This window comes from Tachypleus tridentatus, unplaced genomic scaffold (genome assembly GCF_004210375.1).
Source record: "Tachypleus tridentatus isolate NWPU-2018 unplaced genomic scaffold, ASM421037v1 Hic_cluster_2, whole genome shotgun sequence".
Lineage (NCBI taxonomy): Eukaryota > Metazoa > Arthropoda > Merostomata > Xiphosura > Limulidae > Tachypleus > Tachypleus tridentatus.
In genome coordinates, this window is record NW_027467782.1 from 38524959 (window position 1) to 38542106 (window position 17148).

General features: G+C 31.6%; 2 protein-coding genes across 8 annotated transcripts in view; both read left to right on the plus strand.

The window, feature by feature from the left end:
• LOC143242564 (serine/threonine-protein kinase ATR-like) overlaps window positions 1-5422 on the plus strand; it is a 43553-nt gene extending 38131 nt beyond the window's left edge. Inside the window, exons 8-9 of the transcript XR_013022929.1 lie at window positions 4868-5016; window positions 5309-5422. The gene's annotated coding sequence lies outside the window, so the exon portion shown is untranslated. The remainder of the gene's footprint in view (window positions 1-4867; window positions 5017-5308) is intronic.
• An 833-nt stretch (window positions 5423-6255) lies between these two features.
• Window positions 6256-17148, plus strand: part of LOC143242565 (serine/threonine-protein kinase atr-like) — a 100837-nt gene continuing 89944 nt past the window's right edge. For 3 of the 7 annotated variants that reach the window (XR_013022930.1, XR_013022932.1, XR_013022931.1), the window contains exons 1-4: window positions 6256-6561; window positions 8416-8623; window positions 13072-13214; window positions 13934-14039. Coding sequence is in view for 3 of the 7 variants with exons in the window: in XM_076486030.1 (XP_076342145.1) it covers window positions 13149-13214; window positions 13934-14039 (172 nt within the window). In the remaining 4 variants the exon portion in view is untranslated. Of the gene's footprint in view, window positions 6562-8415; window positions 8624-12759; window positions 13215-13933; window positions 14040-15572; window positions 15613-17148 lie in introns of those variants that run through there. The other 4 variants (XM_076486034.1, XR_013022933.1, XM_076486030.1 and 1 more) reach the window with 4 other exon arrangements.

Here is a 17148-nt window from a genome sequence, read left to right on the forward strand (position 1 = left end):
GTATTTGTAGATAGTGAAAAATATTAGACACACTCGAGATTATAGGGTTGTTAATAAAGTGCCAATATCTAAAGTTTGTAACAAGAAGTAATTATTCTTGAGGAGACCTTTTGGTGTACACATAATTCAAGAACTGTACTGTATAACGAATCTTATGTTGATTGTATATGTGACTTTTTTTTAACACAGGCTTAGTCTCTGGGACTGGCTTTATAATCATTTTGTGTTTGATACAATTTTCAAGCTATTACTTTTAAATTAATAAATATATCTTAATGGAACTTGGTATATTATCAATAAATATTACAAGATTTGTTATGCAAAATATTGTGTTTTTTTTTATGAAGTCGTAAGCTTTTCTTTTGCCTTTTTTTCTTTTTTGCATGTTTCTTATCCAACATTTTGAGATGAAAAATACTTTCATGCATCAGAAAATTTTCAAATTTCACATACCAAATATAACATTCAAAAACTTATCAAATGTTTATTAAGGAAAAACATTATGTTTTGCCCTTTATTTTTTACTAATGAATCTCTGTGTAGGTTTGGTTGATTTTACTGATTTTGTAACCAAAAAACAAAATATGTGTGTGTGTGTGTATATGTATAAATTTTGCCCTTTTCATTCTGGGATGACAACAGAGTATAACATGAAAACACAAATGTTTAGACTAAATAGCTTAAATCTTATAACATTATACATTCATATATATTTATTATTTTTATTATAACAACCTTTCATCCATGCATGCCTAACAATACAGAAGCTACAGTGAAGCAGTGCACATGTGTCATATTACTGTATTAAGTTATATGGAACTAATTTTTACTATCCACAGAGTGACCTGTTTTGACTGTGTTGTAGTGGAAAAGGATTGTGCAAAATACAGTCACATTTCAATTATTATACATTATATACGTATTTACAATACTGTTATTTACAGGTAACAAATATACAGTTTAAATAAACAAAATAGTCATAAGTTACAATATCAGTACTGTAGAATTCCACTATAATTTATCAAGCTTAGTAAGTAAGCTGTATTTAGGTCTAAAAAAAAATATGAAATTCCAACATAATGATTATCTTTTCTCACATATGTGAACTTTACACATGCTACAAACCTTCTGCTCCCCACTTTTGGAATTGTAAGATTTCAATGCGTTTCTCATCCGAATCGTCGTGTGACATACTCATTTGACATATGTGGTTCCTTCTACACTCCTCTACTGAACTATCACTTCTCATTTGACAGTGCTTAGGTTTGGAAGAGCTTTTTCTTTTTTAAGGTTGTATTTACTGCTCACAAGGTTCTATCACTTTTGGGGATATGGCATTATTGTTAGCAGCTCGAGATGGTGATTCCTCCTTTTCTTCCATTTTCCATCTTTCCCCTTGACTTTATCCGTGTAGGCTTCTGTGCTCAGTGAGAGCTCTTTGTTGACATACTGCTTCCTACCAGGATACGTTTTCTTTATCCTCTGGCAATCCTCCTCTGTTCATGATCTTTTACCTACTTTTTGCCAGTTAGGTCCATCTTTTGTTTCAGTTGGTCTATTTCTCTTGGAATTTGTTCTAGGTATACTCCTATCAGATCTGACAATTTCACTTTTCCCTTGCTTGCCTTTGTCATCCATTCTAAGTCTTCCATTATATTGCAGTTTCCTCTTTGTTTGGGGTTTTATCTTCCACCTGTAGCCATTCTTCATAATTCTGTGTGACTGACTGTTAAGTTTCTATTTATACTTTTTTTTTTCTTTTCACAGGTCTTCTTTTCATTCATCATTATTTTGATCCTGTTCTGTGGTCAGACACCAGGATTTTTTTAAACTTTAAATCCACACTGTACTTCCATGATGTGTTCAATTTATCTTCCATGGCTTCACACATTCACCATTGAGATGGGGTGTTCCACAAAATCACATATAGGTTCATGATTTTCATGATATTTTGTGTTTCATAACCAAGCCCATCCCAGACTGTATCACCCTTGGACTGAATGGGAAAACAGAAGGGGTTTGTTGTCCATCCCAATCATTCCTAGAATTAATAACTCAGTATGGTCTGATTTTTCAAAATAAGATTTTGTGGTTATGTGGTGATACTGCTTTGGATTTCACCACCACATTGTCACCTTCCTTGCTTCAAGTGGAGTATGGGCATCCTTACAACTCCAGTTCCAAATTGCTGAGGTGGTTGACCCTGAAGGCACCCAGCTGAATGAGTTACTCACAATAACCAATAAATTACAGAATAGGGTGGTGGTATTTTATGGGTGTAGATGATGTGATATTCTTCTCTTTATGATAACCATTGACAACAGAATGAGACATCAAGATGTAATTCATCCCTTTTATTGGAAACTGTCATCCTACTCTCAACTAAATGTTGTTACACTATAAGAAGGTTTTGAATTTAGAGTGAACTCATTTACTTAAGTTCTCACACATATTTCAAGTTAACTATCTTCCTAACTCAATTTCCTCCATCTTGGCTGTGGGTCACAGCAATGATTTGTGAAATTGTTCTGGTTCTGTCATTGGCTATCTCTTGTTTCTTGTTTTCTCATCTTAATATTAGGGGTATGATATTGTCTATGGATGGTCCTGGCCCATTTCACAGTTATGGGAGTTGATTACATGCAACAGACATTCTGTTGATACCAATTCAATAGCTCAGATCTAATCCTAGTGTCATACCCAGGAATTAGAGTGGGTTTCAATTCCCCATTTCATGGGATTGAGGTAAAGAGGGTATGCTCTTTATTCTACACTCACATGGATGTTGGTATCTCATGGGCATGTTTTGAAAGTAGTTGATTTACTATGTGTAGTCCATTGCATCCAAGCTGCTGTACACCTAGGGGTGTTTCTTTTGTTTACCTGCCTTTCCTATTTTGAGATTGAGTTACAGTATTGGTTATGACCACTTTCTTGCCACATTCTCTCTCACTCTGATGTACTCCTCTCATTTTTTTCCCTTATATTTCACACGTTTCATAATCGGATGAAGAGTATCCCTGGCTCAGAAATGGTCCACTTCCCTTTCTATGATCTTCAGATCTGATTCTTTCATTTCCAAGATATCCTTCAGATAATTTTAAAATATTCTTTTGTCATATCCTCACACTGGTCCCTCCTTGTTATCAATGTAAGATTCTAGCTAATATTGTGAGAGTAGATAATTACCATATCAGAAGTCTTAATTTTCCCTATACTGAAAATGTATTTTCAATGTACTTGCCATCTCTCACAAGATTAACTGTTCTTATTTAGTGTTGCCCTTTGTATGTGAACTTTTTCTTTATGCATACTACAAGTCTTCCACTCCCCTTGAATTGGGATTTGTTTATCAAGGAAATCATCATCCATTATCCTCTCATATTCCTGTTAATACTTTAGGTCTTTTACAGTAAACACAGTCACATGATACCTTATATCTTTCACATTAAACACAGTCACACATAATACCTTATATCTTTCACAGTAAACACAGTCACAACATACTTTATATCTTTCTTCTATATCTTTCACACTAAACACAGTCTTGCATAATACCTTATATCTTTCACAGTAAACACAGTCACACACGATACCTTATATCTTTCACAGTAAACACAGTCACACATAATACCTTATATCTTTCACAGTCACACATGATACCTTATATCTTTCACATTAAACACAGTCACACATAATACCTTATATCTTTCACAGTAAACACAGTTGCACATGATACCTTATATCTTTCACAGTGAACACAGTCACAACATACTTTATATCTTTCTTCTATATCTTTCACACTAAACACAGTCTTGCATAATACCTTATATCTTTCACACTAAACACAGTCACACGTGATACCTTATATCTTTCACATTAAACACAGTCACACGTTATACCTTATATCTTTCACATTAAACACAGTCACACATGATACCTTATATCTTTCACATTAAACACAGTCACACATGATACCTTATATCTTTCACATTAAACACAGTCACACATAATACCTTATATCTTTCACAGTAAACACAGTCACACATACCTTATATCTTTCACAGTAAACACAGTCACACGTGATACCTTATATCTTTCACATTAAACACAGTCACACGTGATACCTTATATCTTTCACATTAAACACAGTCACACATAATACCTTATATCTTTCACAGTAAACACAGTTGCACATGATACCTTATATCTTTCACAGTGAACACAGTCACAACATGATACTTTATATCTTTCTTCTATATCTTTCACACTAAACACAGTCTTGCATAATACCTTATATCTTTCACAGTAAACACAGTCACACATAATACCTTATATCTTTCACATTAAACACAGTCACACATAATACCTTATATCTTTCACATTAAACACAGTCACACATATACCTTATATCTTTCACATTAAACACAGTCACACATAATACCTTATATCTTTCACATTAAACACAGTCACACATAATACCTTATATCTTTCACAGTAAGCACAGTCACATGTGATACCTTATATCTTTCACATTAAACACAGTCTTGCATAATACATTATATCTTTCACATTAAACACAGTCACACATAATACCTTGTATCTTTCACAGTAAACACAGTTGCACATGATACCTTATATCTTTCACAGTAAACACAGTGACACGTTATACCTTATATCTTTCACAGTAAACACAGTCACGTATGATACTGTAGGCCTTTCACAGTAAACATATGGTATTGTGTGTATTTATTGTTATTTTATTTCTCCACTTCCTAACGTTTTTCTTTCTTTCTGGAACTGAAGTTTTTCATGCTGTGTTTATGACTGTTTTCTTATGTAAAGTACACATTTTTCTTTTTTGTAGGACTGTGCATCTTATGCACTGCAGGAAACCTTACAGATATATACTTGTCAAAGTGGAGAGTTGTCACAAATTGTGAGACCAAGTAATAGTCTTTGGAACAGGTTTTCAGAAGAGGTTCAAGAAATTTTGGTACCTTTGCAGCACTCTAGGTATGTATTTTATTTTTTATTATAATGAAATTTAGACAGTAATTTTCAGTTATTTTCTTTCTTATCAATTTTTTTTCTAACATTGTTCATTGTGTTATGTTTTTCTTTTATCTTTACTGTGTTATAAAACATTACAATTCAACAGTATTTTAGCATAGTTTAAACATTAAAAACTCAATTTTTTTTAAATATTTCACATAAACTGAAAAGTTATTTGAATATTGAAGTTGTTCTGCTTTTTTAATAAAAGTTAAAAAAAAAGTTCATCAGGTTTTCTGTTATTATTTGATAGGTACATTATGTCTAGTAACAAGAGGACTTCCTTTCCATGCCCAATATATGGGAGCAAACTAGGAAGCACTTTTAAAGATTGGGCCTGTAATTGGGCATCTTGTCTTCTCAGAAGGTAAGAAGCACTTTTCTGTGATAAAAAGAAATGAGATAATTAGGTTGCTAATCAATATTATTGTTATAGGTGATTATTATATTAATTAAAACCATGACAAAATTTGAACTAGAGATCAGACTGTGTAGATAAAAGTATTACTGAAACAGAGGCACCTCACAGTTCAGCTAAACATATCTGTTCACACAGTTCTTGTAAGTCTGAGTTTCATTTCCTTTTCTAATTCAGGAGAATGTTAATTTCAACTATTAAGTAACGTGCACACAGTTCTGTAACATTTGTCACAGTTTTAGCCCATTAGGAGCACATTATTGAAACTTACTCTACAAATATGTTTAGAACATAAAGGTGGTATACACTTTTAGAATTTCTTTTGGGGGGGTAGACTACTGTAGTATCAAAGACAAGTACTAGATTATAATCACCACATTACACTTAAAATTCTCTCATTTTGTCTTTGTATATGTTAATTTTCTGTTTTTAATGGAAAGAAAAGAAATAATGCAGAATAGTTTTTTATAAAACTGCTTTTTGAGAACAGATTATGCCATAGAGAAAAACAACCAAAATCATTTCAATTTAAAACTAACTTTTCCATGCTCATTAGCATGTTTTAAATGCCCTTAGTTTTATAAAATTTATATGGTTTTGTGTATTTAATTTCTCAGATAAAGCGAGAGAATACAGCTAGAGTTTTTCAGTCATGCTTCATGATTGTCAAAACGATGTGAAGACAGCAGTTTTTCTTCTTCCTCACATCATGGTTAATGTTTTACAAGATGCAAGCAATGAAGAAAAGGAAGATGTTTGTTTTAAGAAATAATATAAAGTATAGAAGTAAATGTACATAATTCTTTATATGACATTTTCTTTTTTCAGAAGTAAAGAATGTAATACAACTGATAGGCTGTGAGATTTTAAAGACAGAGCTTAGCATTGATAGCCATTTGACAGACTTCTGCATCTTCTCTTATCAGATTGGCCAATCATTAATTTTGTTTAGATCTGGTAATAAAATGTTTTAAGGGGTAAGAAAGCAGGGAACAGAAAGAAAATACCAGTACCAGTACATCTGCTTTGATGTTTACAGTAAATAGAAAAGATTCTGAATTGGTTAATTATCCATCAGTCAGCCAAAGGTATTCTGACTTTTGGGACATTTTACTTAACTTTAGTCTTTCAGTCGTTTTTCAGGATGTGAATTCTATTGTGAGAAACTATTTTCAAAATAATATTAAAAGTACTTCCTTTTATCAAAAAATTTTTTCTTTCTTTCTTATTGTTGATTACAAATCCTAGTTCCATCTTACATATCTAGTCAATTTCAACTTGATTGAAAGTAACATTATTTCTTTTGACAGTTTATTTTGCCAGTTACAACTGTCACTGCCAGAAACAAAGATAAAACTGTCAAAAATGTATGAGTGACCTATGGTCAGATCTTTGAAATTGAGATCAACGTTACTTTTGTCAGTCTAATTAACAATATTTTTGCTAAGAGTATTCTTGGACAGCATGAATTTATATCTAATAATGTTTTTTTTAATAGATATTAAATTATTTATGTGTATCTTATGAGTGCTATAAACTTAACAGTAACATTCAAGAAGAAATAGTTTGAATTATTAGAATAATTTGTTTTTATTTACCGTACATGTTTACTTAGCTTATGTGCACTGAAGTCTTGTCATAGCTTTCAACAAATATAATGTAATATGAAAAACATGAATGTTAAAATAAACTATAATCCACTTTTGCATGTTACACCAAATGTTATAGCATTAAAAATACCAGTTGAACAGTGATTTTGATTTATATAATTATATAAGACAACATTGTTTGTTTTTTGAATGCTGTGCAGTGTAAGACTACAGTGTTACTGCAATAGTAAATGATGCACAGGCAGATAGGTTTAAAAAAACTGCATCTAGGTTGAGTCAGGTGTCTAAAGCTCTGTTTGGTTGGTTAAACTTGCTCTTAGACTGTGTCAAATGTCTGTAGTTTTTACTTTGGCACTGTAAGTATACAGACTGCTAAAATAGAGACTATACGAGGATAGCTTGTATTTCACACACCTACTAAGGTGCATTATGCTCACATATAGCAGGAAATGACTTGCTTCTTATTGTGCCAAGAACATACCAAGTGGACCAACAATATAAGAATAGTAATTTTACAAGTGAGCTATGTCTCACCCTGCTACCACATAACAGCTATGTGCTTATTTGATGAGTATCTGAGAGTCAGGTTAAATACCATATTCATATGGAGACATTGTACATATGATGGTGATTCAAGTTGGTGTTGACAGTAATGAACATTGGAAGACTTTGTTTTACGATCTTCTGATTGGACTACTAATGCCTTAAATTCTATTATCCTGTGTTCTGTCACATAATGAATTATGATTTTCATTCTAACTGTGTAGAAGTAATCAGTACATCGTCTTCAAAAAGAGGGGATTGAGTGAAGTGTGTCACCAGTCTTCATATCCATTGTTCATGCATGAGATACTCTTGTGAGCTTCATCACATCCTATGAAATAATTCAGAATACTGAAAATGCCCTGAAGGTATTTGTTTTAATGGAGTGATTACTGATGCCTTAGAACTTAATGAACATTCTGATTTCGAGTATACAGCATCAGTGCTGTACTGCCTTTGTTGTTCATGGTGGTTGTCCTACATATTAAGATGAAATCCCCAGAATTGTGGAGGTGTAAAGATGACTGATTTATACCAAAATGAACTGAAAATGTGAGCTGAATAATGTGTTCACAGCAGTTTTGCGTTATCATAGATGTTATAAATTACAAGAATCTATGAAATATTTTGCTGCATATTTTAGTAGTAGAATTTTTAAAAGCAAAATGGAATGTGAAATAATTTTTTAACGTTGATAATCAAGGTAGATTTTAATCTCACTAAAATTTAGAATTAATATGTGTTATTATAAAAAGAAAAGCAAAACTTTTTATGTATTTGGGTCTATAGATCTACAGAGAGATTATGGCTGTTCTAAGCCATGTTGACCAAGCTGAACAGAGCAAATTGAAGTTTCATGAGAAGACTGACCTTTGCCACTTGAGTGCCCAGACTGTGTTTTCAATATTGGATTGTTTAACGGTTTGGTGTCATCAGTATTTTGTGATGTTGAGATCTAGTAACCAGAATAACTCCAAGCCTGCAAATAAAGGGAAAGGTAGTTGGAATACTCATTAATTAATCATGAGCTTAAGTTACTGGTATTTTATGTTCTTTTTCTTTGAGAAATTAAAGACTGTAAATATTATAAAACAATTAAAATGCCTGTTCTAGTCATTGATTAACAGCCTTATTTATGTTTTTACAACATAAAAATGTCACTTTGCTAGGAAATAAGTAATGATTTATTAGGGTAATAATTTCAAAATTTGAAGCAGAGTTACCAGAATATTTTCTCATGTAAAATAATTGAATTTACTACAAGACTTTCATCTGTAGAAGCTAGTGGTGGTAATAACTTTTGGGTAACAAATTTTCTACAGTGTTCTTTAAGAAAACATTAATTTCATTATTAGTCTAGCCTGTATTTCTAAAACTGTTGTGTTGCCTTTTAGATTCCTTTAGGTAGAGGAGAAGGTTTGTCCACTTAGTTGTTGTTACTTTCTCATTGTGTAAAGCATCATTCTTTGGCTACAGGTTGAGATCCAGTCATATATATTTATATACACACACAAAACATTGTGGTCCAATAACCCTAACCACTAACATGAGATACAGGTTTCATGACTGCCTAAATCCAACCTTGGCTACCTGGTTGAGGCTAACCTATACGAATGATTACTCGTATTCTGTTCCACCTTGGATATAAAAATTAAGTTTCAGGTGAAGAGCATATCTGTTCTGGAGGTAGTTCAGTTCTCCCACTCTTGTACTATTCTTTTTCTTGGTATACTCCTGTTCTATGAAGACACTTTCTGTATGGATCATGCCTGCACCAGCCCCTCCACCTTCTTAACATGGGATTCTAGTGTCAGTAGATGGTATATTTCGAAAGTTAACTGAACATGTATTTTCGATAATACTTACCTTCACTGACACTCTCCTGTTCTACCTTCCCACTAAAACCAAATGTATTTCTCAGAAAAAGTGACTGTGTTGTCAGGATGAGATGGTTATATACAGTACCTAGTTAGAAGGCACATTAAAGTTTGTGGAGCAGTTTGCTAGTTAGAACTTGTCTAAGGTATTTAAGTTGGGTATAAAAGACTGAAGTTAGTATTTTCAGTGCTTAGATGGGCAAAATATGGAATCCTTAGAAATCATGAAATAGCTGTAATGTCTGCATAGGTAAGTATTATTGGAAGTGCATTTTAGTTTAAGAAAGCATTAGTTTCCATTTTTGATACATTACCATCTAAACCCTGAGTTTGACTTATAGTTTAATGAAGAGCAATTGAATATTTTAAATGGTAGTGTGTACACAAACCTATGTATGTCACTTAGGTCTTTAACATTCAAGAGATGTACAAACAAGTCATCATGTTCTTTCAAGAGCTGTAGTTTGTGACAGGACCTTTTCATCCATGTAGCAAGTGTATAGTTATACTGTGACTTAATCTGGTGCATTATATTCAGTACTGTGTGGTCTAACTTTCATGCAGTATTAAGGACTTAACAATGTTTAATCCTTTTACAATGGGTCATGGATCAAAGGCCATCTTGTTGTGTTTGTTGACTTGCATTCAAGATTGTATTGAACAAATATTTTATGAATTTATGTCAGTAAGTTTGGAATCAAATTGTAGATTATAATTTTACTATTTAATGTTATGTATGAGTTAATTTCTTAGTTTAAAAATAAGTATTAAAAGAACATAAATATTGATTTTAGTGAGTCACATGTTATGTTTAATGCTGCACAGTTTAAAATTAGATGTTTGTGGTGTCAAAATACTAAGTTCACAGTTTCATACAAATTAGGAACTCAGATTACTAACTTTGACAAGCTAGAATATAAAATAAAAAGGTATGAGGTCTTTAACACAGTGGGCTCTATTCAACTCTTTCCAATTTTTTGAAACAGTCCATTATATACTCTTACTACAGTATATGACATGTGAATAACCAATCACTAGCTTAAGATGTTCCTAAAGTGGTTTTTAGCTATTTTAATCTTTGAAAAAGCTAGTGTTTTTTCAGTCTAAGTTTTCAAGGATTTTGGTTGTGTCTTTAGTCTGCTCATAGTTTCATATATTTTAAAATTGATATAAATCTAGTTACTAAGTGGAATTCTATGGTATCAGTGTAGTTACTTATGATTTTTTGGTTATTCAACTGTATGTATAAAACCTAAAAAAAAATTGTTTGATATCCTCCACTTGTGAAATTTCAAAAGGCTTAGCAACTTATGTCCAGCAACAACCAAGTACAGAGATCGTAGAGAGAAGAGATAATTGTTTGCTTTTCCCATTTTTTTTCTATATTTTAAGAAATGTTTAATAATTTATTTCTAAATAGTCATAATGTATATACATATATATAATGTATAATAATTTAAATGTGTCTGTATATTACAAAATACTAGTCCACTAAAACACAGCCAAGACAGAAAAGACTAAAGGTCAGTTTTATGTTACTGGATATGTAATATGAGAGCACCAGATCAATGCAAGTTGCACAATGCTAGCTAGGCATGACTGGAAGGTCAGTAACATAATAAATATATATGTAACATGTAGCATTATGAGACTTAGTCTACTTAAACTAAACAATTGTATTTTCATGTTACAATATGTCATCATCATAGCACTAAAAAAAAAAATTATTTATTTCCTAATTTTTTAATGATAGTTACAAAGCTAGTTAAGTGACAGACCCCACAGCTGGAGTGTAGAAAATAACATAATGTATAAAGTTTTACTGAAATCAAACATCTGAAATATATTTGGGAAGTTTTAGAGATTATGCAAATAATATTTGAGATTTTTGGGATGAAGAACAGTTTTTAACTCGTAACATGAAATCACTTTGCACTCATACTAGTAATGAAACAGACTCAATTTTCACAAACAGATCTTTTATAAAAATAGTTCACGAAACATCTGATTTTTGTAAAAAAAATACTTGTATCTGTACTAATGTCTACCAGATTTTGTGAAGGTACATGTGCTGTGTCAAAAGTTATAGTACAAATACTTAATGTGTGCAAATGTGTAGATGAACTTGTATATTATACTGAGTCTGTAGCAAAAGGGCAAATTACTGCTAGTTATCATAATTTTTTCCTGATCTGTCTCTAGCAAAAGCTATCCTTCATATATAAAATGAAGTAGCATGTATAAACTATCTGTTACACCTTATTCATTGATATTTGTATGTAACTTCTAAAAATATGTAACCTGTAAACTTTAGAACTACATTGATAATGAAGAGAAATTCATCTTTGTATGTGGCTTATGTACTTGTATTGTATATTGTGTCTTCAACTTGGTTCACTGATGAAAACTTTGACTGCATTTAACAGAAACAAGATATGTCAGCAGTCTCATTTGAAAAATCTGATAAGCTGACAATTTTGCAGATTTTGGTTTAAAGTGGAGAAACTATAGAATGATGTGTTGGAGCTTTCATCCTGAAAGGAAGCAAATGTGATGATTGTTATGGTATAAATAAAACCAGAATTTACAAAATATTCGATTTCTCAAAACAAGCAAAGTAAGTTGCAGTTTAATAATAAAATGATCTTGTGGAAACCACCAAAATGTGTTGCCAACTTGCCCTTGAAAGTAGAAATTCAGCTAAGAAATGATGGCAGAGTTTCAATGTTGAATTCATTTGCAATTTTTCAGTTTCTGTGCCACATCTCCTTTAGCTCTATATATATATCAACATACTCCATGAAATGCTTCAGTTCATTGTAGAGTCAAATTATTGCAACATCAGTATTTTGGGATTCATCTTTAGTGGTTTTTATTGTTTTTCTGATAAGCTTCAAAGATCTGAAGTTGTTTACATGTACAATCTGTACTATTATAGTTCATTCAAACTTTGCTGCTTTCAACATCTGTTTTGTAACTGATATCAACTTCTGTTTAGAACTTTATCGTTAAAATAATAGATAAAATTCCAAATTATTGTGCTGTGACCAATTTTCTTTTGACTTGATGGAGGTTGTTAAGATTTTGTTATTGACAAATAAAAACCCATAATTACACATTTTTGCAAGGTGACCTGTTTTTCTTGGACCTGACAGAAATTTTTGTGATTCTATTCTTTACATAATAAGACATGGTTTGTAATTATTGGTGACCTAATGGAGGTCCTATGGGTTTTGTTCTTGACAGAATAAAACGATTCTTAGTTGTTGAGATGTAATCTGCTACTAGGACCTCAAGATGGCTGTTTTGGTTCTGTTGTTAACAGAATAGAATTATTCTCAGTTATTGAGATGTGACCCATTACTAAGACCTCATGATGACTGTTGTGGTTCTGTATATTCATAAGCTCATGCATAGAATGAATACACCAACTTTCCTTAATCTATAATAAATGTTTTACATGTAAAGACAATGTATTTTTCGTTTTTTGTGATTTGCTTTTGCTAATGCATGAATTGACAAAGTTGTTATTTCTCTTGTGGACCCACATAATGATCCCAACTATAAGTCTGTTTATGACTTCCTGAAGAGTGTTCCAGAAGACCTTTTAGCTCCTTTGTTTGTCAAGCTTATGCTTGGGCTTTAATGTATTTAGAATTATCAATCAAGAATAACCAAGAATCATCACGGCTACAGTTGGCTTTCTTGCAGGTAAATAATTTTGAAATGATATCTCTTGTAATTTTGTATAATGAAATATTAATACTACTAAGATTACATCACATGCCAGAATATTCTGTTTGATTTCAAATGACAAAATAATAGTTTAAGGAAAACAATAGATATTGGTAATTTTGCATTGAAACAGATTTTAAGTGTGAATCTGCAGTGTGTGTTATGTGAAGTTGCAATATTCATGAGATGAATAGAAACCAAACTGTGTAAAGTTTAATACTTACAATCTTTCAATGAGCTAATTGTATAATAAAATTCTGGGCTTGTACCTCAAACTCAGATTTGTGCTATAACTTTTACTACTGTCAGACTTACATCTTCTGTAGTACAACTTTACATGCACATATACATAAAATTATAGCTCTCAAAGAATATTTTCAGAGTACTCATGTTAAAATGTTTTTATTTTTTATTGTTTACACCTTTTCTCCTGATAATTTGGTTCATATCAACAAAATTTCCCATTATTTCAATGGTACTGTCACAGGGCAGACTCAGTGTACCTTATTTCTGATCCTGTGCCTCTCCTTACCTGTTAATGAACTTCAGAATCACTCTTTATAAGAATAAGGAATCTAAGAATATTCAGTATTCAAATGCAAAAAATGTTTTTATATATATATAGGATGAATGCATTGTTTTTTATTACTACTTTTTTCAGTTGTGATCAGTATGCATCTATTTTTTTGTCTTAGAAACTGTACATCCTCCTTGATGAACCAGATGGAGTGGCAGGAGTAGCAGCATCTCGTCAAGAAGACCCCACACTTCATGATTTGATTCTAGGTCATGAAGCAACTGGTATGTAAAAGTAAATATTTCTTTATGTATGTAACTGTTAACCCTTTCCAGATGGGTCATGGGTCAAAGGCCACATCATTGCACTTGTCAACTTACATTCAAAATTTTATTGAACTACTATTTTATAACTTTATCTTCTTAAGTTTGGTATCAAACTGTATGTTAATATTTAAATTTTCATATTATACGTTATTTAAAAGACACCTAAACATCGATTTTTCATGTGTGTCATGATGTGTTTTTTATCTGATTTTGAGTTATCTGTGAACTTTTAAATTTGGTTATTTGTTAGTAATTCAAATTAGCATATACTAAGGTAATTAGAGAACTGATTTTGTGGTCTTTATTTACTGAGTACTAACTTAAACATAATTAAATTTTATCCTGTGTATAGTATTATCTACTAATTGATTTGTTCCCAGTTGGTACAGCAGTAAGTTTATAGATTTACAATGCTAAAATCAGGGGTTCAATTCCCCTCGGTAGACTCAGCAGATAGCCAGATGTGGCTTTGCTATAAGAAAACATACACACACACACACACTAATTGATTTTTTTGTTGTTTTTATAAACTGGTAAGTCTATAACCTAGTTATTTTTGGTGAATTTCTGTTTTCTCAATCACTATGATTTTCTTTTACACAGATATACTATCCATTTATTTTATTAATTCAAGCTATGCTATTTTTATTAATCTATTCTATTACATTGTATCCAACATAAAATTTATACAATTATACACTTGTGCTTTTAATGTTTTAAAAAGTTGTCCAAAGATGATGATAAGTCTTCATGACAACACTGGTATTACTGATGATGATGTTTTTGCTTCCAGCATCTCTCTTCATCCTCAGATAACTTAACTCTGGGTGTACAAGCTAAAGAGGCATATTGAAAACTTCTTAAACAGCTTACCTGTTTGCTGTGGATGGACATACTTTGTCAGCATTCAAAACTCTAGTAAAGTGTAAAAGCAAAATGGGGTACAGTTGATTTCAGATCTTGATAATGCCAATAGAAAGAAATAATTAATTAACATTATTGTTGAAGCCATTCAAGTTGCAGTACTTTTATGCAATGCTTAGTTGTGGTAGTTACACATGAAAACTGGCTCTAAAAATAAACAAACTGATTTTTGCTAAAGCAGTGAAGCAATGTTTTACAGTTTATTTCTGTTGTTGCCTTACAGAACATTGGGAGCTTTGGCGATGTAGGTACAAGTAATCTAAAGAGGATTATTGGTGATGGACTTAAAGATGATGGAAATGTTTTAATTCCATCAAAGAAATATGCTTACATGCTAATTTTAGCTACAGCTTATGAAGTCTCTTTTGACAAATCCTGTTTTTTTAAATATTGCCTTTAGAATTAAGAACTTAAAACTTGTATACTGTTATAATATGCATTATTAGCTGAGATGTTTATGCTATTCTAATTGTTATAACAAATTAATTAAATTTTGATTGTGAGACACTAAGATCTTGTGTCATGCCAAGTAAGTAATACTTTTGGCGATCGGTTTATCTTTTTCAGAACAAGCATCATAGTGTGAGAATTGACATTTGCTCAGTAGGTAATACCCTCTTCTCTAACTCATTTTCCATTGCATCAAGAGCTATGAAAGTTAACATAATTTCTTATAATGTTGTAATCACTCACACAAAGCATAACTTTTATAGTCTTCGATCTCATTTGGTTACACATCCCAGAAATTGTAAATTTGTAAATCAGACCCAATGTGACATGCCCACATATCACATCCTCTTGTTTCAGAAATTGCCAGTAGTTATCTGTGATGTTTAATACCACATTATGTGTAAATAATAGAAAGCCAACATTCTAAGGCTGGTGTAGAATCTCTAGCATCAGGGAAACATTTGCTGAGGCTTTGTTATCTTAACATCTTTTATATTTTGGTTTTCTGATTTACTTGCTCCTGATTATGATATAGTGACCTAATTTTAATTCACTAACTTGACAGGTTCTCTTCTGCCAAAGAAAATCCACAGTCAATTTAATGAGACTCCGACAAGGGGATCATTGTGATTATCAAATGGTACTTCTGTACGTGAAATCAGAAAACATCGTGTTTAAGTGTGTATCTTTATTAATAACTGTTTATACATACCCCTGTTATTCCATCCTTCATTGTGTGCACTAAAGAGAGGTTTTTTGTGCACTTTATATTTTTAATGTGTTTAGTTATTCATTATGTAATTGGGCTGTAACAACCAGTTTTTTGTGTCTTAAATATGAAATGTATATTCTTGCTCACATCCAACAAAAGGTCTGGAAAACTGGCATCTTGAATAATTTCAGTGTCTTTGAAATACTTCTCTTGCTGCTGTTTATGAGCTAAGTACTCATCAACAAAGTTTTGCAGGCACATGAATTCATATTTTCTTTACTAACCAAACATTTCTTTCTGCTGTAATGGTACTGCTAGTGTGGGAATGTTTCTTCTATGTCATTCTGAAATCAAGTATTGTATTAGTTTTGAAGCTACAATTTCATATTTAGGCTGAATTTCTCTGTTATTTTATTTTGTTGTAAACAATTTTATTTTACTCTGTGATGACGACAAAACCCACTTGTAGAGAAAAATATATATGTAAAAACGGCTGGTATGAGTAGAGAAAGCTATGTACAACGATGACTGAAGAAGGTCGAAACATTGTTCGCTCTTCTACATAATGCTTTCTCTACCCATACCAACAGTTTTTACATATATAATTTTTTTATACTGTGTAGTGTTTCAAATTTAATTTAAAACAAAATTTATCAGAGTGTTATGCATCAAAAGTTAGATCTTTCAACCAACTTTATTGTTTTGACAATAAAGCTTGAAGCTTCAGACAAGTCATAATTGTCGTTTTGACATTAAAAATTGAAGCCTTGTACCATTGTTTTGGCACCAGAGTTACAGTTTCACACTTAGATCAAATTTACTTGAATCTTTTGTAATGCTTTGAAACTACAGCTCATTTGGAAAGTCCAGTTGGACATTCAAACCAAATTTCATTGTTTTTTAGTGTTTTAAAATTATTATTTTATTTTCAGACTATACCCCATTTTACTTTACATTGCTTTAATATTACTACTGATAATT